The sequence below is a fragment of the Suillus subaureus genome, assembly GCF_016647635.1.
Source record: "Suillus subaureus strain MN1 chromosome Unknown BJ212scaffold_5, whole genome shotgun sequence".
In the NCBI taxonomy this organism is placed as follows: Eukaryota; Fungi; Basidiomycota; class Agaricomycetes; order Boletales; family Suillaceae; genus Suillus; species Suillus subaureus.
Window position 1 is genome coordinate 135,483 of NW_024538561.1, and position 22,588 is coordinate 158,070.

The 22,588-nt window shown below is 46.9% G+C and overlaps 7 protein-coding genes across 7 annotated transcripts; 3 read left to right on the forward strand and 4 right to left on the reverse strand.

Annotated features, from left to right (window-relative positions):
* Positions 1-110: 110 nt before the first annotated feature.
* BJ212DRAFT_1263293 (uncharacterized protein) lies at positions 111-1,434 on the forward strand (the record flags this gene model as incomplete). The annotated part of the gene is made up of 7 exons (XM_041330330.1): positions 111-214; positions 274-382; positions 434-624; positions 670-808; positions 857-973; positions 1,110-1,264; positions 1,314-1,434. Coding segments are annotated over 7 exons (936 nt in total), but the record flags the coding sequence as incomplete, so codon positions are not given.
* Positions 1,435-3,234: 1,800 nt separating this feature from the next.
* BJ212DRAFT_1476879 (cytochrome P450) lies at positions 3,235-5,313 on the forward strand (the record flags this gene model as incomplete). Its single annotated transcript, XM_041339449.1, has 13 exons — positions 3,235-3,343; positions 3,394-3,523; positions 3,573-3,761; positions 3,811-3,962; positions 4,016-4,131; positions 4,188-4,317; positions 4,371-4,384; positions 4,433-4,622; positions 4,670-4,726; positions 4,777-4,801; positions 4,850-4,986; positions 5,038-5,170; positions 5,229-5,313. The coding sequence occupies 13 exons, from the start codon at positions 3,235-3,237 to the stop codon at positions 5,311-5,313; spliced, it is 1,467 nt and encodes a 488-aa protein (XP_041196857.1).
* A 156-nt stretch (positions 5,314-5,469) lies between these two features.
* BJ212DRAFT_1327814 (uncharacterized protein) lies at positions 5,470-8,219 on the reverse strand. Its single transcript, XM_041334644.1, has 7 exons — positions 8,119-8,219; positions 7,587-8,060; positions 7,014-7,510; positions 6,876-6,961; positions 6,766-6,825; positions 5,573-6,713; positions 5,470-5,520 (listed from the first exon to the last, which is right to left on the reverse strand). The coding sequence occupies exons 1-6, from the start codon at positions 8,189-8,191 to the stop codon at positions 5,915-5,917; spliced, it is 1,989 nt and encodes a 662-aa protein (XP_041196858.1). The 5' UTR covers positions 8,192-8,219; the 3' UTR covers positions 5,470-5,520; positions 5,573-5,914.
* Positions 8,220-12,886: 4,667 nt separating this feature from the next.
* On the reverse strand, positions 12,887-14,947 carry BJ212DRAFT_1296516 (cytochrome P450; the record flags this gene model as incomplete). The annotated part of the gene is made up of 11 exons (XM_041332474.1): positions 12,887-13,023; positions 13,079-13,215; positions 13,264-13,288; positions 13,343-13,399; positions 13,449-13,638; positions 13,689-13,702; positions 13,756-13,885; positions 13,944-14,059; positions 14,113-14,264; positions 14,557-14,659; positions 14,737-14,947. 11 exons carry the CDS (start codon positions 14,945-14,947, stop codon positions 12,887-12,889), a joined length of 1,272 nt encoding a protein of 423 aa, XP_041196859.1.
* Positions 14,948-16,816: 1,869 nt separating this feature from the next.
* On the forward strand, positions 16,817-18,409 carry BJ212DRAFT_802568 (terpenoid synthase). Its single transcript, XM_041344100.1, has 5 exons — positions 16,817-17,299; positions 17,353-17,391; positions 17,443-17,617; positions 17,668-17,950; positions 18,010-18,409. The coding sequence occupies exons 1-5, from the start codon at positions 17,068-17,070 to the stop codon at positions 18,394-18,396; spliced, it is 1,116 nt and encodes a 371-aa protein (XP_041196860.1). The 5' UTR covers positions 16,817-17,067; the 3' UTR covers positions 18,397-18,409.
* A 130-nt stretch (positions 18,410-18,539) lies between these two features.
* BJ212DRAFT_1263072 (uncharacterized protein) lies at positions 18,540-18,885 on the reverse strand (the record flags this gene model as incomplete). The annotated part of the gene is made up of 2 exons (XM_041330317.1): positions 18,540-18,594; positions 18,656-18,885. Coding segments are annotated over 2 exons (285 nt in total), but the record flags the coding sequence as incomplete, so codon positions are not given.
* A 555-nt stretch (positions 18,886-19,440) lies between these two features.
* On the reverse strand, positions 19,441-21,602 carry BJ212DRAFT_1476884 (cytochrome P450; the record flags this gene model as incomplete). Its single annotated transcript, XM_041339450.1, has 13 exons — positions 19,441-19,516; positions 19,561-19,693; positions 19,745-19,881; positions 19,930-19,954; positions 20,005-20,061; positions 20,112-20,301; positions 20,350-20,363; positions 20,417-20,546; positions 20,604-20,719; positions 20,773-20,924; positions 20,974-21,162; positions 21,212-21,341; positions 21,392-21,602. The coding sequence occupies 13 exons, from the start codon at positions 21,600-21,602 to the stop codon at positions 19,441-19,443; spliced, it is 1,560 nt and encodes a 519-aa protein (XP_041196862.1).
* Positions 21,603-22,588: the final 986 nt, after the last annotated feature.

Consider the following 22,588-nt stretch of genomic DNA (forward strand, 5'->3'; position numbering starts at 1 on the left):
CTCAAGTCAGGGCATACAATGAAGGAAAAGTAGTAGGAACTCCACCATTCCTGGCTCAACTTTACTCATCATCCAACAGGCAAACGAATTATTATCTAGCTCAAGGATGAGGGCTAAGGCGTGTTGTCACTTTGTTTGATAGTATCAAGGATTTAGTTGCCAAAAATGACCAGAGATATGACAATGTTGACAATGATACTAATGGCACTGTTGAGTAAGTTTTTGCCTTCTATTTATGCCATGACAAGTGTGCTCATTGGTTTCATTACATAGCCAAGATCAGCTACTATATGGGTACAGCATCCTAGTGAGAACTTTGCCGTGGTTTTTGAAGAAAACCACAGACATGGAGCATGATGACTATGTGTGCATGCTGAAGATGGTATGTTTTACTGCCATGCAGGTCAATTCTTATGATCTTGAGACTGTTTAGCTTAGGCAAGGGGTTGATGGCACCTGGGGAGATGATACATCAAAGCTAAAGACTCTTGTTTCAGACTGGGTTAATCTCGCATTCAAGCCAACTCCCCCAGTCGATCCCGATGACAAACATTGCCATGGATTCATCAATGATGCATGTGGCAGATTACTATGCCCGACTGAACTTGACTGGAACAACCCAGCGTATGTAGTGGACTTGCATCTTTCACAACTCTTACTTTTTACTAGTGTACAAGCAGGGATTCGAGATCAATCAGAAGGCTATGTGGTGATGGACCTTTCTTTCCCAGTGTTTTTGTATGAAAAATACACTGCCAATCCTGATGATTTGGAGGAAGGTATCTTTAAGGGAAAAATTTTGCTGCAGGTTTGTCACACTCGAGTCGCCCGATGATGATCTCACATCATCTTACAGGCCTACAAAGCTGCCTTTACATCCCCATCCTCCGCAAAAGACATTGAGTGTGACAGCGATGGCGCAGATGTAATTGAGAACAACAAACACGCTAAGATGGCATTCTCAACAATCAAAGTGAAAAAACACATCGCACAAATTATCAAGATGGATAAAGTCACTGCTTGCTCGATTGTGTACATCACTTGTCAAGTAAGTTTGTATTATTGTAACTTTTGTTGCGATTGTTTATAAATGATGACTATGTATGCAGGTGCAATTTGCACTTTCATCTGTTACCTCGTGGCGCTCGATCAACGGTGACTTTGACTACACCCAATTCTGGTGGACTATTGTGGATTTCTTTGAAAAGCCTCCCAGTCAAGATGCTCGGCGCAGGGTTGAGCGACTCCTCAAGTGGTGGACAAGGTGTGTATCGTTTACATTGCTGAGCAGCCTCAACTGGACTCATTTTTAGAAAAGTTTTTGGAAAAAAACATTGCAGTGAGCTTAGCAATGCAGCGAAAGCTAATATGTCTGTGAACACTCTCGCAAGGCAGAGGGCCCAGCATGATGATGCTGCTTTTGATTCTTCTTAGATACCTATCAATAGTCTACCTACACTGTTTTCAAGCAATCACTGGCCGTCTCCACAAGTAATTTTTACTTTTAATATCATGATGATTTGATGAAACCTTGTCTGGTGTGATACACCACTCTCTTATGGTGACTTCAGACCTCATAAATACCATCTGTAACAGTGTAGCATGCACGACAGCATCTTAGATTCAGCCACTTGGTGTCAAAACACTGAAAGCAGGAAATACAACACAACTATGGAAATGTCTGTGGAATCTGGTTGTTTTCGCTAGCAGCACAAGTTAAGCCTCATGGTGTCCATCCACCTGCTTGATTTCAACAGGCTGCATGTATGAAATACATTGTAACTATGACAATGTCTATTGCTTCTACTCATTTCACTGATGGCACAAATCACCCCTTGAATTGTTCATCCATGTACTTGGTTTCAAAAGGCTGAACATAGGAAACACAGAGCGCTCGTGACAATACCTGCAGTTTTTAGTCCAATTGCTGATAGCACAATTTCAGCTTCAAAATGTGGGTCCTCTCACTTGGTTCAGTCATTTGTGTGTACTAGGAATGCAATGCAGTCATTGCAATCTCGTGGGATTGGAAGACGCCTTAGCTTTGAAGTCCCTTGTTGCTGAATCAAGGACTTACAATGCAAAGGTCCCAAATGTCCTCATTAAGAACTCCTCTTGTGGTGGCCAAAGACACACGAATATGTTAATGCATGGCGCAATGCACCATACGCTTGTCAAATAGGAAGTGATGTACAGTGGATGGTCATTAAATGTCTGAATGACATGGCACCAAAGCCAGAAGCTGTACATACAAGCACCACTGGTGATGAGGAGGACACACAACTGTTGCCTGGAAGCAACTGGCTTTCATTCTGATTTGGATGGTTGTTCTATAATTAATGGGAATGAAGCTTCAATGCGTACATTTCTGGTCAGTTCACCTCACCAAGCAATCCCAACTCCTGGCAAAGGTAAAGCTTTTTCTCACGGATTCCCAATTGAAATTATGCTGATGATCATTAGGTATTTCAAAGCTGATAGCATCAACATTTAAAGCAGCAGGTATTTTTGCTCTCGCTCACTTGTCGGACAGGTTGCTTTTGTTGGAAAGATACTAACTTCCATCGCCGAACGGAAAGTTTTCCTACGACTGCTAGATGTTCATCACTTCAAGCGGATGACGTCTAAATTCAAAGCGGCACGTGTTTTTGCTCTCACTCACTTGTCGGACAGGTCGCTGTTCTTGCGAAGATACTAACTTCCATCGCCGAACGGAAAGTTTTCCTACGACTGCTAGATGTTCATCACTTCAGGCGGATGGCGTCTAAATTCAAAGCAGCAGGTATTTTTGCTCTCGCTCACTTGTTGGACAGGTCGCTTTTGTTGGAAAGATACTGGCTTTCACTCTTGGCATCGTAGTAGCGAACATTACTTCTGAACTGATGATTCTGATTTCTTTAGATGACTATTACCTTCACAGGATTTAATTCACTCTCGTTCATTGGATGGACACATTGTCTTTTTCTGCAAGTTGCTGATATTCGCTCTCAGTCTTGAAACAGCGAATGTGTACACCTAACTTCCCTATTGCCATGTCTCTTGGCCCATCATTAACTTCCAACCCACCATTCCTTCAAGTTTGAGTTCGAGTAATGCCTACGTCCTTTCCTGATCTCAAACTTGCATAAGAAAATCAGCAACTCTTCTTTCCTCTATAAAGTCAAATAAGACCATGTAATAATCGATAGCAGAATTGTTGTGATGCTGGCCATTATGGGCTATATATTGTTATATATGTCAATTTACTTTGTTCACCAGTTCACTGATGCACTGTTAGGAAACGTCTTATCTATCGACACCAAGGAGCCTTGGTTGACTTATACCGAATGGGCTGCTGCTCATGGTACGTGGGGAGATAGCATGGTGCATATGTGGTGCAAATCATTATATCAGGAGACTTGGTTTTCGTGCGCCTTCTAGGCCAGGAAGTCGTGGTGATCAATTCTCAGCACGTTGCAGAAGCTTTAATGGATAAGCGTTCTCGCATTTACTCCGACCGACCATACTTAGCCACACTCGAGCCGTACGTTCTTCTAATATTCTTCGATTCAATCATAATGGAGTACAGGCAGGTTTGGTTGGTCCGTCGTCTTTGCATTCACAGGTTATGGTGATGAATGGCGTCTTTCCCGACGACTCTTCCACCAAACTTTCCGTCCCGACTTTGCACTCAAGTTTCGTCCTAAACAGATCAAGCGGGCTCGTGAGATGATCGTCAATCTAATTGATGACCCTCAACATTATCATGATCACTTCGCAACGTTAGTTAATGTGTTTTTAAACATTGAATGACTATTTACCTGTTTACAGATTCTCGTCATCAGTTGCGATGTCAGTGACATACGGCTACCAGACTAGTCCTCGTGATGATCCTCTGGTTCGAATCGTAGAAAATGCACTGGCTGTTAGCCTTCAGGTGATGACCCCAGAGAGAGCAATCCTACTTAAAATCTTCCCCTTCTGTGAGCTTATTCTCGTTGATGAGAAAGACCTAACATTCCGCGCCCTGATGCAGTGCTGAGGTTACCTGACTGGTGCTGGGGATCTGCGATCAAACGCGATGCTCGAATTTCGACCCATCGTATGACTGAAATGACGGACCTGCCGTTCCAATATGCGCAGGAGCATATGGTGGGCAACTTTTTTAGTCTAGTTCAGTTCTAGATGTTGATTGTGTGTTTGCTAAGGTCGAAAACTTGTCCCTCAGCCAGGTTTCTATGGTATCAGACAATTTACAACGGATGGAGAAGCTGGATCACGCATCAAAATCCATCTTCGAGACTGCCTTGAAGAAAGTAGCTGCTGCTGCTATTACAGGTTTGTCAACTCTTCATAAGGGAAATTGTGTTCTTTGATAGATGTCTGTGTAGGTTCATATGAGACGGTCAGCAGATATCTGAATCATATTGTCTGTTGCTTAACCTCTTCACAGACCACGTCGACCTTGATGACTTTTGCTCTCGCCATGGTATTGCAACCAGATGTTCAGAGACGTGCGCAAGCTGAAATTGACTTGGTGGTTGGAGGAGATCGTTTGCCTACATTTGAAGATAGAGCCTCGCTACCCTATGTTGAATCAGTCCTCCGGGAAACTTTGCGATGGCATCCCATTGGACCCATTGGTACTCCTTGCCAAGTGATCTCGCTTTCACTAAAAACAATCTTATAGGCGTACCACATGCTACCTCAAGTGACGATATATTCGATGGCTACTTTATTCCAAAAGGTCTGCCGTTTTCATCCAGTGAACAAACATTTTGTGATATCGTACATCAGGAGCAACCGTCATATCCAACATATGGTCAGATAAATCCTGTCTGGCTTTCAAAATACTGATATTATATTGCAGGGGCATTTCACGGGATGAAAAGCGGTACCCCAAAGCATCTAGCTTTATACCAGAGAGATTCCTGGCCGTCAATAATGCGCTGACGGACGATGACCCTGCTAAATATGTTTTCGGCTTTGGCCGGCGTGCATGTCCAGGTGGGTTGAGTTATTTCATTACCGTATAGAGCTAATACATTCTTTGATCAGGCCGACATGCTGCTGATGCCTCTGTGTGGTCCGTTATTGTTACTATGTTGGCCACGGTGGAGTTTTCTCCTGCCAAAGACGACCAGGGCAAAGTGATCGAATTCACCCCCCGATTCACGACGGGATTCACTCAGTACTTGGTTTTTCTCTATCATTCCATCTTCCCGTCACTAATAGTTCCATCGCTTTAGCTCCCCTATGGTCTTCCCTTGCAATATCTCAGCACGCTCTCGTGCCCATTCAGAACTTGTGGATGTTTTCCGAACGGGAGCATGACATGTTTTCTGGTGAATGAACGTATATATCTTCCTTCTTTCTTGGGCTCACTACCTGACCAATTTGTCAAACATTCGGTACCTTTTTTGACCCTTCTCCGCAACTTTTTACTTAGCTCCGTTTTGTGTACGTGTTATGTGAAATATGTACCATGTACTGGTATTCAACTACCTGCTTGCGCGTGCACGAGACGCAACTGAGACCTATTAGGTATAGTCTCGTAGGCAAACCCGATAGAAGACAGTGGTTCACTCAGTGAAGGTCACGGGCTCGCGGTACGGCGCTACCAGGGCCTGATCAGACTTACTCCGATTGATTCCGAGTACGCCTGCAGGGACACCGCGTCGTCATTACTATCAATATCAACACGATAACGAAATAGTAAGTAACAAGCAAGTAACACATAAAACAGGGGAAAAAATAACAAACAACAAAGATGAAGATAAAAAGTATATCCACACCAGCCAAAGCAACGCGAGAAGTGCAGCACAACAACAAGGTGAATACAACGCACAACAGCCTCGGGGGAAATAACAGGAAAAATGATAAAAACACGATAAACAAATGAAACGAAGGAGATAAGAGCACCTCCTGCAAGGACCTAAAACCCAGTAAACGAACGCAACGCGCCAAATACCCTCCCCGCTAACCCCACCCCCTGAGGTCCAGCACCAGGACCAGCAGACGGGGGATCAATCTCGTACCCACCTTCCAGCACCTTCATCATCCTATCCACACCCATCTCACTGGCCTTCTTATCCCCCCAGAACTGCACAAGAAACCGATGTCCAGCAGAAGACGCCCGGTACTCGAGGACTTTACATAACACGAGTTTTCCGAGGGTACTGCTTGGATCAGGGACGATGAGGAGGAAAGCTTTGTCGACGAGTTGTAGTGGATTTGTGGCGAAATCGTGGAGACGTTCTGGGGTGAGTTGTCTATGGGGACGACGAGCGAGGGCAGGGGCGATGGGTTCTAGAGATGAAGGGAGTTCGCTTTCTTTTGGGAGATCTGGAGAGGGTTCTGTCATCGTACAGGCGTCGCGGAAATCTCGGGCTTTGGTGAGTGGGAAGAGAGCTGGGGGCATGGCGGCATCAAAGTCGAAATTGGGGTGGCTATCGGGCTCGAAGTGTGGGTGAGTGATGCTCGCGCCGTCGCTGCTCCCGCTGTTGCGGTCAGCTTTGGTAAGAATTTCGTGAAATGTCGTGGAGTAGTAAGACCCCGCTGGTGGGTTCGTATCGGGGAGGCACAGCATGAAATCACCAGGACCTGGGGCTGGGTCAACGGGTGGAGGAAGAGATGTTTGGATGATAGGACCGAGAAGCGGGCCTGGCTCGACACTTGACATGGACCCATTGTCTTTAGCTGCTTCGTTACGCATCGCCAGCTTCCTTCGAGCACTACCAACATGATTGAATTGATGAAGCGACGCAGCAGTTATGTTCGACTCACCGAGAATTACGAGCATTAATACGCTTCCTCTCTTTCATTTTCTCAGCTTCTAGTTCGTCACTAATGGGAATCAATACGTCAGCGAGTTAGATTGAAACGGGAACACATACATCTCGCCATTCTTTATTCTTTCCTTCAGCCGCTGCCTGTATTTTTTATTTGCCTCACGATGTTTGTCCGATGTTTTTAGAGTTGTCTGGAAACAAGTTGAACAAATGAACAAGCCAGAATGGCTGAGAACAAAATACCGAGCTATTGTGACTATTCATCATCGCTGAAATGCCTTCTGTATCTACTTCCATTGCATCCCCTGCATAATCAGACCCAGGGTCTACGCCAGAAGCTGGGGAAGGTAAGGCTCCTGCTGAGGACGGCGTGGGATATTGAGCCTGAGGCCAGCTAGCAATCTGCGACTCAGAACCTACTGCTAGCGTGCGCTGAACAGGACGTAGAGTAGTTGATGTGGACAGCGAAGCGTGCGATGACGCGGGAGGTGTAGGACAGCGCGGAAAAGTAGAAACTGAGGTATTTGCTAATGCTGCGGATTGCGCGGATAAAGTTGATAAAGCTGCTGCATTAGCATTAGGTGTCACAGATGCGGGGAGTTGAATGGTCGATGAGGTGTGCGCTGCAGCTGTACGGTCATTGACATGATTTGGAGGTGGTGGGGGTGGTGGGAAAGTGTAAATAGGTGGAGCAGGTAGGTGCGCAGATGATACAGGTGCAGATTTTGGTGCAGAGGTAGCTGGCGTAGGCGCGAGAAGGAGGTCGCGGAGGAGTGGTGAATTGTGATACGTTGGATGACGTCGTTAGTGGTGTACGTATCAGTGGGGTAGGTGTAGGTATGGGGGTACGTATGGATGAGGTGGGAATAGGAGCACCAGCAATATTAATGCCAATAGCGGGTGCAGAAGCAGTAAGAGACGATGTAGAAGCGTTATTTGTGATAGATAATGTCTTTGAATGTCCTGCAATCGATGCTCTTGGCAAGCGGATTGTTAGTGGTGTACGAACGCGAGGTTGAGCAGTACTAGTACTGTTAATCGGTTCTGCTGATACCGCCGCGGGTCCCTTGGAACGCGTATACGGTGTAGCACGAGTTGGCGAAGAATTAGTCGCCGGTGCGGGAGATGATGATGGAGTATCATGGGTATGACCGGACGCTGTAGTTTTTGCGCGTGTCTGAGGCATGTTTGGAATAAGAGCTATAAAATTTGAGTTTGATGAAGCCTGTGAAGCCTGATTTTCGAGCAACGATAAAAGAGGAGGCAACAATATTGCGGTCGTAACAATCCCTGCAGCTCAAAGTCAGGCCGATTCAAGGATTTGGGGAGCAACCACTGCGTCTCGTACCACCTTGGGCCCAGCTGAATATCAAAGTTGAAAATGAAAAAGAGCGTGAACACTTCCGTTCAGTTCTTTCCATCTTTGGTGCGAACTTCGTTCAACTGGCCCATCTGGCTTTTTTCCGACAAACGTCGTCAGCTCATCGTGAGACTCGGGTAGTGCGTTGAACCTAACCGTTTCTAGAGGGTTCCCAATACCTGAGCAAATGCCCAAGACCATTCTTTCCGCTCATGTGTATTGACATTCACTATCCAAGCCAAGAAAGAACGACTGTCTTCTCTGGTAGGGGAGAGTAGACTTCTACAGTTGCAAAACACATCAATTGCAGGTGATAGGTTGCAGAAAAAACCTCGCATGAACAGGATGACTCCTCTCCCACCCAGTCCGATGTTGATAGATCGAAGGGTTCCAGAGTTGTTCGCATCCGTCAACACAAGTTGATTTAGTATCAGGCGTTCGAGAGTCGGCAGATTACAGTTTGCGTGGGCACAACAGACTTTATCTGCATTCAACTGTCTTTTATATGATAGGTTTGTACACACTTGACAAAACCATAGTATTCTGACAATCCCTCCTAAATTGGCTGTATGGCTGCAAGGTACGAAGTTCTTATATGCTGTTTGTGCCGTATCTTCCAACCAACATAAAACCGTCGTACCATCTGGGGAGAAGGGGACAAGAGTTCACATTCAACCGTCGTGATGGCGAGAGGTGGCACACGCATCTCCTGGCATTCCGAGTCAACGGTGGCACTGACCTGCTTCTATTCTACGTTGGAGCTGGCACACTCCCTGCTACGCTTCACTAGTTCTTCCACGAATTCTTCTGCGAGAAGAAGGTTCTCGTGGTTCTTGCAATCACAAACCTCGAAGGAGAGCAGAGGATAGAGGACGGGCACCTTCGAACGATATCAGATCCCATATGTGCATCACTGCTACTGATAGATTGGACAGCAGACACAGAAAACCTCTATGAGATTCGCACGTCATGATCCGCGGCCCTTTCAAAAGATTTACTGCCGACGGGCGGGAGCAAGCATGGATAAGAGGGACATGTGAGATGCCCTCATCTGATGGAGCATTGCAGTGAGTATGTCTCCAAAAGTTACAAAAAGTTGGCTAATATGATCAAGCAAGACATTTATCCAATCGTGGATTTTTTTGCCGATACATTGACTCTCATGAACATATAATTACGTATATTTCACTAGTAGTACTGTAGGACGGCCTCACAAGCAGTACCTGCCCGGGCTGACACCTTTTCAATGAGGGCCTTTAAAGGAGACCTGTCGTTTTCCGCATCATCATCAACTTCGCAAGTCCCTGCACCGTGAGGGTGCGATGTATCAAAGCACTCAGGATGCCGACTGAGGGGGTCAGGCTATAGGCAACTTGGTCATGGTCCTTACCAGGCGCCAGTTTGTGATCACCCGTTAGATGGGGTTGGACACCTCCTTCCAATGTCGATTATATTAATCGCATTTGACCCCAGATCAGACCGTTTTCAAATAGGATGACACTATTCTTGGTGCGACGTACTTTTGTTCGTCTTTCGTCTGTCACGCGGCATTGCCCTTGTAGTTGTAGCATTGTGGCGTCCTGGATTCTGTATTTGCATATACTGTGGTAGCATGATGTTTATGCTCCTCTCACGAGGCTGTACATACCGCACACAAAATATAAGGCATTTTATAAACCTAAATCATTCCAGATGTCAATGTTAATTTCTTTCGCGTGACGCGAAGTTAGATCGTCCTGAGGTGGTCAATGACTGATTCGCAGGGTATCGAAATTTAGTGAGGCCACGAATGTCGTGGAGTGTGACGAGGGAGGGGTCTACATCAGAATAACGAATATGATTTGACGTCATCGAGTTCGAAATTGGCTGAAACAGATATATGAAGGTGGAGAACAAATGCGGCTCATTGTCGAACGTTGTCAATACCATGATCAATATAGTCCGTTACATACATAGGAAGATGGACATAGCGCCGGTCGAAGACCTGAGTGATTTATCAACACAGCACTTGAGCTGTGACGCAAACACGTGGATAACACATGGGGTGCACACCATAGTACACGACTTAAAGCAACAGATGCCCAATTTCTTCGGCTCCAAACCAAACGTCTACTGTTTCAGTGTACAGTCTGTCCTTCACATTAGTGATCGGAGTATTTCAACCTGTGTAAACCAGTTTGAACAGTTTGTCGTGAGTGATATTCTAGGCTGTAAAGTGGCCACCTGCTTACCGACAACTTGGATACCGTAAATTTTTTCGCATTACATTACAGCAAGACCTACATACGTAGTCCCTAAGCCGCCAGCGGGTCAGGACTGTCTTTGTCTTTGTCGGATAACCCATTTCATTCAAATATCTCGGCGGGCTTCCTGCATAGTCCACTTGCAAGCGCCATCATGGATTCTCTAATCGATAATACACCAGCGGTCATGCCCAGGAAGACGATGCGAGGCCACACCGACCAAGTACGAGGTGTTCTGCACCTGCCTGGCAGACGGCGCATCATCACATGTTCGGAAGACGGTTCACTCCGACTATGGGACCTGGAGAGTGGTGCACAGATTCGCGACGACTGGCGAGACGAGGGTGACAAGGCAGCGGTGTTCACCATAGCATTATCTCCAAACGGGGACACCGTTGCGAGCGGAAGCGATGATGGAAAGGTGAGGTTGTGGGATGTCGAGACGGCGGAGGTAATTGCCAAATGGATAGGGCACACTGATTGGGTACGGTCAGCATGCTGGAGTACAGATGGTCAGCGAGTGGCCAGCGGATCCGACGACGGGACAGTAAGGGTGTGGGATGTCAAGAGGGGGAAATCAGTTCTGGAAATCAAGACCGAGAGCCAATGGGTGTTGTCAGTTACCTACTCACCCAATTCAACAAAAATCGCGACCGGCGTACACAACGAGAGCGGCGTAAAAATCTGGGATAGCAAAACGGGCGAGCTGCTCGCTACACTCAAACACGATTATCAAGTTTGGAGCGTGGTTTCGTGGACATCGGATGGAAAGAGGCTTGTCTCCGCGTCGTATGGCTACATTAGGATATTCGACACTGCCACTTGGCGGCGGGTCGCCATCTTGGAGGGCGGCACTGCTGGCACATTTGATGTCCACACCTTATGCTTGTCTTGGAACGGCCGCCTCCTTGCGAGTGCATCAGACGATCAGACAGTGCACCTGTGGAATCTTACCAAGAGTATCCCAGTCGGTGCACCTCTCCAGCATGACGGCAATGTGAGATGTGCAGCCTTTTCTGTTGATGGAAAGCTGCTAGCCACCGGTTGCGACAACAATGTGTACGTGTGGGACATCTGTGGCATCCTTAAACAAGTGGGCTTTGAAGACCTACTGTCTCTTCCTAATGTGAGTGTAAATGCCATGACTTTCCACCAAAGACCACGCTAATATCCCATTCGTGATAGATTGTAGCTGGAAGCTCGTTAAGGAATGTGCGTGACGTGTTTCTAACCTTGTCAGCCATGTAAGATCGATGTTCTAGAGTAATGTGGCACGGCGCCCAACTCAGCTCAAGGATGCCCATCGAGAACTGCCAGGCTTTTTCGATGACGCGCCCCATGTGTGTTTTCTATGGTTTTGTTAATCACTTTTCGTTCTGACATGTGTGCTCTCAGTCGTCAGCGACGCGCAACATCCACCGTCGTTCCTCTGCGCGCCGCCGCCGGTCTCTCTCAACCTCTTTTGAGAGTCGAACTACGCTCCTCGGCCGCCTTCCAACGCTCTTTCGTCATTCTCGCCCCACAACCGGCGAAGCAACCGAACTCGAGCAACACCCAAGGCAAAGCATCTTCTCTCGTCGCAGTCCTCTTGCTGTTGAAGTTCCTGCAGTACAGGACAGAAAGGTACGATTTTCTTCGCATGCTTTTGATATCGCCATGGTTCAATTTATTCTCTCCAGCCGTTGGTTGTCGCTCCGCGCTCAAGAAAACCAACACAGCGGCAGCACAGGCAATCGCAAGCCCAAGCGTCGTCGTCGCTAATTCAGCCTGCCGCTCCCTTGACGTCCACAACACCTGCTCCAGGTACTAACGTCACCACGCCAGGTGCAACCGGACAGTGCAGACCTATCCCATTGTGGGCTCGTTTTGTGCTGTTCCTCTGTTGTGCATCTCCTCCACACCCCAATGGCCACTGATACTGCACTTGTGGAGAACTATCTCATCTTTGCTTCGAGCTCTTCCGTACTCTTATCTCTTTCTCTACACCTTCAAGCTTCGCTACTCCGTGAATCGTGTTCTCGTCGCGAGGCTCGTGGGGTGCATTCACACCTCTTTATGTGCGCATCGCTGTCCCGTCACATCGCGAGTTGTTCGTAGCGCTCTATTAATGTTTCCATTCGCAAGACATACTAACATTCATCGACACTCGGAATATCGATACCTCTCTTGAAACCAACTCATTTTTGAAGCGGTACGTTCGAGGAACAGGGTAGCTGGGTACAGTATATGTATGTAGCACCCAGACGAGTATAGCTGAGTACATGTGGACTTCTTGCGTTCAGGTTTGAGTTTCAATCCATCCACCCAGCGTCCCGCAAACTACATCTTGCGGGGTGTGCTTGTGTGACACCTGCTTTCCGATAAACAAGTCTTTGTATACACATTGCGATCCAGTTCAGAGAAGATCTCCTGGATCGACGTGAGAACGTGGCGAAATATTGCAAGGGAAGACCATCAAGGAGCTAAAGCAATGCAACTGTTAGTGATTGGAGGGTGGGACTGGCTAAATAAAATTACCAAACGAGTCCGGGGTTGAATTGAGGGGTGAAGTCGATCACTTTGCCCTGGTCATCCTTGGCGAAAGAAAAGTCCACCGTGGCTAACATGGTCACGATAGCAGACCATACGGAAGCATCACCGGCATGCCGCCCTAATTAAAGAAGGGATTGGCTCATCACATATAACAGTGAAGCGGATCAACCCACCTGGGCATGCGCGCCGACCTAAGCCAAAAACGTATCTCGCGGGATCATCATTTGTCAATACGCCGTTGACGTCTAGGAACCTCTCTGGCATAAAACGAGATGCGTCAGGGTACCGCTTTTCATCCCGTGAGATGGCCCTGCAATGTGACATCAGCATCTCGAACTCGGTAGAGAATCTATCTGACCAGGTGTTACACATGACGGTCGTTCCTGATGCACGATATTACAAATGGTTTGCTCAACGAACGGATAAGAATAGCAAACCTTTCGGAATAAAAAAACCATCGTATGTATCATCACTCGAGGTGGCATGTGGAACGCCTACATTATTATTTTTAGCAAAGGCAGAATCACCAGCAAGGAAGATTACCAAGAGGTAGAATGGGGTGCCATCGGAAAGTCTCCCGCAGAATTGATTCGACATAAGGTAATGATGCTCTGTCCTCAAACGTAGGTAAGCGATCTCTTCCAATCACAGAGTCGATTTCCGCTTGTGCGCGTCTCTGAACATCTGGATACAATACCATAGCGAGAGCAAAAACCATCAAGGTCGAAGAAGTCTGTGAAGAGGTTGGGAAGCAGCACACGATATTATTGGAACACCGCTGACCGTCTCATATGAACCTGCATAGTATATTTGTCAGGGGTACAACATCTCTTATAAAAAGGTGACGTACCCATAACACCAGCTACAGCTGCTCTCTTCAAAGCAACCTCGAACGTTGGCTTGGATGCCTCGTCTTGCTTCTCCATTCGTTGTAAATTTTCTGCTACCATTGAGAACTGGCCAAGGAACGAGTTTTCAGCCTTTGTAGGCATGTAATCAACGTCTAGCTCCAAACTAGATTTTAAAACCGATTCTCACCATATGCTGCTGCGCAGATTGAAACGGCAAGTCCCTTATTTTATTCATATGATCGGTCGAAATTTGAGCATCGCGTTTGATCGAGGATCCCCAGCACCAGTCAGGTAACTTCAGTACTGCATGAGAGTGTGGGATGTCAAGTCTTTCTCATCAGCGGGAGTGAGCTCACAGAAGGGGAAGAGTTGAAGCAAAATTGCTTTCCCTGGGGTCGTCATCTGAAGGCCAACAGCCACTGTATTTTCCATGATTCGAACCAGAGGATCATTACGAGCGCTGGGTTCGTAGTCATATATAGTAGACATCCCAACCGATGACGAGAACCTGTGGATAAGTTAATAATTGCTTGATATTTGCAAATACATTGGCTGACGTTGCGAAGTGGTTGTGATAATGTTGAGGGTCATCGATTAGGTTGACGATCAGTCTCACGAGCCCGTCTCATCTGCACCGGGCGAAGCTTGAGCACAGAGTTAGGACGAAAAGCTTGGTGGAAGAGCCGTCGGGAAAGACGCCATTCGTCCCCATAGCCTATGAATGCAAAGGTGATCGCGGACCAGCCAAATCTGGCTGCATCTCAGATTGGTTGAATGAAATAAACATTAAAAGAACGTACTGTTCGGCTGTAGCTAAGTATGGTCGATCGGAGTAAATATCAGAACGCTTGTCCAACAAGGCTTCTGCAATGTGCTGGGAATTGATCGATATGACTCCCTGACCTAAAAGTCGTACGAGAAACAAGTCTCCTGATATAATGGTTTGCACCACATATACATCATACTATCCGTCTACGCACCATAAGCAGCGTGCCATTTCGTATAAGTCAACCAAGGCTCCTTGGCGTCAATAGATAAGACATTCCCTATCAGTGGGAGCGGCACTGGGCCAGGGGGAAGACAAGGTTTGCTCTCTCTGTTCGCAATGAACCGCCTGAGGGCTATGATAACAGCGAAGGAAAGTGGTAAGACGGCGAGGATATCAAGGCGACCATCAACTGAAGGATACATGTCTAGAGCAGTACGCAGATATACATCCAAAGCACGAAACAGGTCTTATAAAGGACCCATGAGAAACCCCATGGAAACCAGATTAGTGGAGGCCCCAATTTGTCCGAGTGCCGTCCTGAGTTCACCTGAAAGTAAATTTTTGCTGAGAAAACGAGGCCAGCATACCAAAATTATGCTGTCATCGATCAGTTATATTTTATTCTGCAGGTTATTTGGTGAGTGATAAGTAGATGAGTAATATAGAGCCTTGATCGCATGTGAAATTCGTCAGCACACCAGCACCCTCAATTGGCACAGATAGGCACTCACTATGTTGTTCCGCAACTTGGTAAGGAGTACCGTTCCGCTGAGGATGGAATTACCTTTGTACCGCATTTATGAGCTACTCGCTTAGATAAAAAGCATGCCCTCACTTTCTAATTAAATATTGTATCGCAGCACGTTATCAACTCCCGCAAATACAAGCACACCTCTTCGAGGTGCTGCCACTGAAACAGACTCACCTGTGCCATCCAAAATTGCAAAAAGAGCCCGACGGAAAACACTGGATAGCGGAGAAAGTTGGGACAGGGAGTCAGGGAGGGTAGCCGTCGGGTCACCGGGACATCAGATAACAAAGTGTCAAAGTAGCAATCACCTACAAATTAAAGGTCCAGCACGAGCTTACTTAAACATTGCGTTGACAGAGACCATATTAAGAAGCTGAAATTAATATTGACGCGGTCCTCAGCGTGCGCCTAGGACGAGGCATTGACGCGGCACTGTTGGAAAAAGAGATTAGCCATGACTTGAGGTTTCTACTCGGACGCGTCACACATGACATTGGTCCTATACAAAGTGCAATTGAGGGTCGGAGGAATATCAGTGAGCTTCGAGTGGATGTAGGAACGTTCATCGGGCCGCAAACTGTCGGTCTTCTTGCAGTGCTTGCGGCATGGTCGAGCTCCATGTATGTAGAAACAGTGCAATCAATATCAATGACATTCTCTTTGTTATGTATGTTCTAGCGAGTCTCATGCCACTGTAAAAAAGCTATAAGCTATTTCAATTCTGAGGCGGAAGTTTCCAATGCTCATGAGCGTAAATGCTATGACTTTCGACCAAAGGCCACGTTCATTCGTAATAGGTCATAGCTGGAACTTCGTATATAAGTTACAGGCTTACAGCTGTGTGAGAAAAGTGACAAAATTTTTCACGCGCGTGTGACCAAAAAGGAAATCACGCAGACGCGACTTGGACACATCCGATGGCGCGGTCTTCCTGCAATTCAACTTGCCCCAAAACCGGCAAAGCAACCGTCTAACAACACCCAAGGGCCAAGGCAAAGCATCTCCTCTCGTCGCAGTCCCTTTACTGTTGAAGCCCCTGCAGTGCAAGACAGACAGGTACGACTTTCTTCGCGTACGTTTGATATAGCCATGGTTCTATATATTTTCTACTTAGTAGGGACCTATGACATGGGTCGACCTAGGTCATACCCGCACCCGACCCGCGGGCACCAAAAATTTTAGAGGTCTATTCATACCCACTCGGATCAGAGCATCGTGGGTGGACATATTTTGCGGAACTGGTATGTACATGTGCTAAATGACGAAACAAAGTATCTACGAAGCTTAGTCGGAGTCAATAACAATCTCGTTGCTCTTTCTTCTTGACAGCGCATCGCATCGGAATGAGGGCACGATAGGCCTCTGACAGGCGTGTACTTTGAAATCGAGCCGCTAAGCATTCGTAAGTGTCTGTAACGCGCGTAAGTTAAGCGTTCATTCCAGTGGTTTTGCAGATGCTGATAGGAACTTTTTTACATTCGACAAGGCCCTCCTCCCACGGTACCAGCAGGGACATCAGCTGAATGATAACTTCATGCTTTCCGAAAGATAGGGCTGAGCCGATCTGTTTGGAAAGGTCACTCCCTTATGCGATGCGTCATTTTGAACAGCTTTAGTGACTAAGTAACTCACTCGGATAAACAAATTCTAGGGGTTTTTCGTTGTGCATGGCGTGAGAGTGTCCTCTGGAATTTTGTTTGCTCGGAGTTTGAGTTCAAATGAACCAAGCGAGGTCTGAGTGATAACAGGGTTCCAGACACCGTATAAATACAGCTGCCAGGGAACGTATGGATGGCAGCCAGAGAGCCTTCTGATCAGCATGTTTGTCCCTGTGACGGCCCCACTGCTGGAGAATTAGCTGGTACCACGATCTTCATACCTGACACGGCCTCAACGTGGCCATGGCCCCGTCGTCTCAATCAGCACTATCCCGAAGTCAAGGTCGAATCTGCAGCTTGGTTTGCGAGTTGTAAAGCCTTTAATAGTGCTAGAGTACTAGATGCCTTTGAACGCATCCATTGCGGTAAGACATGGTGCATGATAGTCCTGTCAACATGTTTATGAGTCATTTATCAGATCTCATGAGTTGTTTAGGCTTCCCAATCGCGAGCAAAGGTGAGCCACGATTCCAACCGATAACTTACTGAGAAATCCATCCGCTGGTAGTGCATCTTCGTAACATTTGCGACATAATGAGAATTTTATTCGTCATAGATGAATACTCAGATGTGTCAAAGCCAAGTGATGTCCGCGAACAGAAGAACACTGTCATGGACGCTTTGCATAACCCTCATAAACCACGTCCCGAAGGAGAATGGGTTGGTGGAGAAATGACGCGCCAGTGAGTGCTTTGCTGTTTGATATTCAGCAAGAAACTCATTCCAGCGGCAGAACCTGGGAACGCACCATACGTGATGCTAGTGCGCAGTCACAGAAGCGGTTTATCGCAGCATTCGACTTATTTCTAGAGGCCACGATGCGACAGGCAATTGACCGAAGCAAACATCATATCCATGACATTCAAGGCTACATCGATGTGCGCCGCGACACGATCGCAATGAAGATTTTGTTCGCGCTTTTGGAGTTGGGCCTGGATATCCCAGATGAAGTCATGTCCCACCCAACAATTGAGACCATGGTTCTCGCATCCACCGACATGATCATTATTGATAATGTCAGTGATTCTTCTGATGATCGCAACGCCACCAATGACACTCGTAAAATGTACGACAGGACATTATATCCTACAATTTGGAGCAAGCACGTGGAGATGCTAGTCACAACTTCATAACGACTGTCATGCGCGAGCTTGATACGGATGTCAACGGTGCCATGTTATGGGTGGCGGATCTCCATATGAAAGCCCAGAAAAGGTTCTTGGAGGCGATGGCAGCCATTCCAAAATGGGGAGAGCCCATTGACTCGCAGATGAGAGAGTACTGCGATGGCTTGGGAAACTCGGTGCGCTCAAACTATGAGTGGAACTTTGAGACCGAGAGGTATTTCGGCACAAAGGGTCCAGAAATTCGAAGTAAGAAATGTATGTCGCTGATGCCGAAGGACTGCCTGAAAGATTCTAAAGAGACTGGACCTGTACATGTTGATTGCGCTCTGTTATAGTATCACTATGAAGCTATATGTACTCTCACATACCTATGTATATCTCGCATGTTCTCTCCTTACACAAGTTTTCGGATAGTCCCCTCGCTACGGCACTTCTCAATCTAGTCGAGGAAGCAAGCTGCAGCATCTTACCCTGCGTCCTACTTCTCCTCAGCTCTAGGTCTCCAGTGTGGTAGTGCAAAACCAGCATGAAGCCTTACGAAATCCACCAGTAGTTCGATCGGAAGACGAAATTTGAACCCAAAGGATGGTGCACACCTGCAATATAGTAGCAATACCCTCGATAAGACACCCTGGACATGTCTCTTTTGTATTGTACCGATAGCAATGCATGACCTCATGAACCAGCACACCTAGTGTTTCATGTCGTGCGCGAGCCTCTGATGATTTGATCCAATCCAGGGAGAAACTAATCTCTTTTGTCTCATGCGTGCTCAAAGTGTATGCCACGCCATTGAACAGTCTGAGAGCGAGTGTAACGGTCTCGGCCCCCGGAACGCAGATGATTTACAACACATTTATGATGAATTGAAAATGCATAGTACTCACCGCATTGGGGCCTGTGAGCTGGGTATACAGCTAGGTAGAAGATGCTTTTGCCAACTGCGAGCCTGAGTACTTCCTTGGGGTGACAAGTCCTCCACCCTCAACACAAAATTGGGTATCATTCAAGATGGCGGGGGCGGGAGATCATGAGGGGTGTGAGTAAATGGTGTTATCACAAGCAGACAAGCAAATGAGGGTGTCAGATTTGAATAGCTTCCTTGATAGGGTCCGAGTTTCGTTGTCTCAGGGTACTCAGTACTTAAGAGTCAACTGTACAGGAGATGAAAGTTGCATATCGCGCACGCGCAAGCAGGTAGTTAAATACCAGTACATGTTACATATTTCACACAGCACGTGCACGAAGCAGAGCTAGGTGGAGGGGTCAAGAAAGGGTTGTCGAATGTTTGACAAATTAGTCAAGTAGTGAAGAAAAAATGAATATATGTATACGATTCATTCACCAGAAAACATGTCATACTTCTGTTCTGAAAACATCTACAAGTTCTGAATGGGCACGAGGGCGTGCTGAGATATTGCAAGGGAAGACCACGGGGGAGCTAAAGCGATGGCACTGTTAGTGACGGGAAGATGGAATGATGAAGAAAAACCAAGTACTGAGTGAGTCCCGTCGTGAATCGGGGGGTGAATTCGATCACTTTGCCCTGGTCGTCTTTGGCAGGAGAAAACTCCACCGTGGCCAACATAGTAACAATAGCGGACCACACAGAGGCATCAGCAGCATGTCGGCCTGATCAAAGAATGTATTAGCTCTATACGGTAATGAAATAACTCAACCCACCTGGACATGCACGCCGGCCAAAGCCGAAAATATATCCAGCAGGGTCATCGTCCGTCAGCGCATTATTGACGTCCAGGAATCTCTCTGGTATAAAGCTAGATGCTTCGGGGTACCGCTTTTCATCCCGTGAAATGCCCCTGCAATATAACATTAGTATTTTGAAAACCACAGAGGATCTATCTGACCATATGTTGGATATGACGGTTGCTCCTGATGTACGATATCACAAAATATTTGTTCATTGGACGAAAACGGCAGACCTTTAGGAATGAAATAACCATCGTATGTGTCATCATTCGAGGTGGCATGTGGAACGCCTACATAATCACCTTCAGCAAAGGCGAAATAACACAGCGAGGAAAATTACCAAGGATTCCGACTGGGTGCCATCGCAAAGTTTCGCGCAGGACTGATTCAACGTATGGTAGCGAGGCTCTATCTTCAAATGTAGGCAAGCGATCTCCTCCAACCACCGAGTCGATCTCCGCTTGTGCGCGTCTCTGAACATCTGGATGCAATACCATGGCGAGAGAAAATGTCATCAAGACCGATGTGGTCTGTGAAGAGGTTTAGCAGCAGACAATATGATTCGAATATCCGCTGACCGTCTCATATGAACCTGCATAGAGATCTATCAAAGAATACAACTTCCCTTGTGAAGAGTTGACAAACCTATAATAGCAGTAGCAGCTACATTCTTTAAGGCAGTCTCGAAGATGGATTTTGATGCGTGATCCAGCCTCTCCATCCGTTGCAGATTGTCTGATACCATAGAAACCTGGCTGAGGGACAAGTTTTCGGCCTTTGCAAACACGCAATCAACATCTAGAACCGAACTAGACTAAAAAAAGTTGCCCACCATGTGCTCCTGCGCATATTGGAACGGCAGGTCCGTCATTTCAGTCATGCGATGGGTCGAAATTCGAGCATCGCGTTTGATCGCGGACCCCCAGCACCAGTCAGGTAACCTCAGTACTGCGTCAGAGGGCGGAATGTCAAGTCTTTCTCATCAACGAGAATGAGCTCACAGAAGGGGAAGATTCTAAGTAGGATTGCTCTCTCTGGGGTCATCACCTTAAGGCCAATAGCCAGTGCATTTTCTACGATTCGAACCAGAGGGTCATTATGGGGACTAGTCTGGTAGCCGTATGTCACTGACATCGCAACTGATGACGAGAATCTGTGAACAGGTTAATAATCATTCGGTGTTTACAAACACATTGACTAACGTTGCGAAGTGATCATGATAATGTTGAGGGTCATCAATTAGGTTGACGATCATCTCACGGGCCCGCTTGATCTGCATAGGACGAAACTTGAGTGCGGAGTCGGGACGGAAAGTTTGATGGAAGAGTCGTCGGGAAAGACGCCATTCGTCACCATAACCTATGAATGCAAAGACGAACGACCAACCAAACCTGCCTGTACTCCATAATGATCGAATGGGAGAATATTAGAAGAACGTACGGCTCGAGTGTGGCTAAGTATGGTCGGTCGGAGTAAATGCGAGAACGCTTATCCATCAAAGCTTCTGCAACGTGCTGAGAATTGATCACCACGACTTCCTGGCCTAGAAGTCGCACGAACACCAAGTCTCCTGATATAATGATTTGCACCACATATGCACCATACTATCTCCCCACGTACCATGAGCAGCAGCCCATTCGGTATAAGTCAACCAAGGCTCCTTGGTGTCGATAGATAAGACGTTTCCTAACAGTGGGAGCGGCACCGGGCCAGGAGGAAGGCGAGGTTTGTTCTGTCTGTTATCAATGAACCACGTGAAAGCTTTGATGACAACAAGGGATGCGGGTAAGACGGCAAGGATAGCAAGGCGATCATCGACTGAAGGAAACATGGTTAGAGCAATGCGTGGGCACACACCAACACACGATGCGGACCTTATAACTGCACGAAGAGCTTACCACATCCTGTACCTACCGAGTTTATGTACCCTGTTCAAATCAGAGAAACGATGAGTTCTTTAGGGCCGATTGCGGGGCTCTACGTCGTAATATATGACTTCATATTGCCTCTAGCGACGAAAACAAAGGACATGCTCTGTACATATCATCATGTAATGGTATAAGACAATATAACTTTCTCACCAGTCCTCTGAAGCGGCGTCTCCCGACGACTTCAAACCCAGAGCACACAAAGTCCGGACACTTTCACGTCATTCACAACGAACAAACCCCCGATTCAGCTTAATTCTAAACGTTATCTGCGGGGTTTCGGCTAAGTCTGAAAGTTGGAAGAGAAATTATACACATGAATGAAGTACACGATATTTTGGAGGATGACGCATACCACGACGAAGAATTACTCCAGCAAGTTGCTGTGTTGGGAGCCATTGGGTGCCCTCATAATTGCATGCGCTAACGCCCGACAAAGATGCACCAAACGCACACAAGTCTACATCGCACATATCTCGGAGTCGTGCGAAGGGACTGCTACCGAGTCCATCTATTGCTACTCCATTGCAAGGACTCTATCATGCACGAAATGACAGGGCATTCATCACCACAATGGGCTTTGACATAGAGAGTTGTCACTATATCCTTAGAGGCTGGGTTTGTGACAGTGATGCACAAACCCTATTCCTCGAGCTGATGTGTCTCCGGTGAATCCATTGCTTCGGGTCATGTCAGAGGATGTCGTGGACTATGAAATCTACGTTTGAAGGTCATTTTGAAGCTAGAAGAGGGGGTAGAACCCTTCGTTCAGACGAGAGTTTGGAACAATTGAGTGATCACAGGCGTGTGAAAACATCGGTGTGAAATGACATCGGGTTGTTGGCACAGCAAGTTTGTACGGCGCTGAATCTGTTCAACCATTCCGCGC

Excerpts from the sequence above, each read along its gene's own strand:
- BJ212DRAFT_1327814 (XM_041334644.1), bottom strand. The coding sequence starts at position 8,191 with ATGGAAAGAACTGAACGGAAGTGTTCACGCTCTTTTTCATTTTCAACT. Across the intron at positions 6,826-6,875 it reads AGAATAAAGAATGGCGAGAT|TGACGAACTAGAAGCTGAGA; the intron begins GTATGTGTTCCC and ends GATTCCCATTAG. Across the intron at positions 6,714-6,765 it reads ATTAATGCTCGTAATTCTCG|TGCTCGAAGGAAGCTGGCGA; the intron begins GTGAGTCGAACA and ends TCATGTTGGTAG.
- BJ212DRAFT_802568 (XM_041344100.1), top strand. The coding sequence starts at position 17,068 with ATGGCAGCCAGAGAGCCTTCTGATCAGCATGTTTGTCCCTGTGACGGC. Across the intron at positions 17,392-17,442 it reads CTTCCCAATCGCGAGCAAAG|TGCATCTTCGTAACATTTGC; the intron begins GTGAGCCACGAT and ends ATCCGCTGGTAG. Across the intron at positions 17,951-18,009 it reads ACATGATCATTATTGATAAT|GACATTATATCCTACAATTT; the intron begins GTCAGTGATTCT and ends AATGTACGACAG.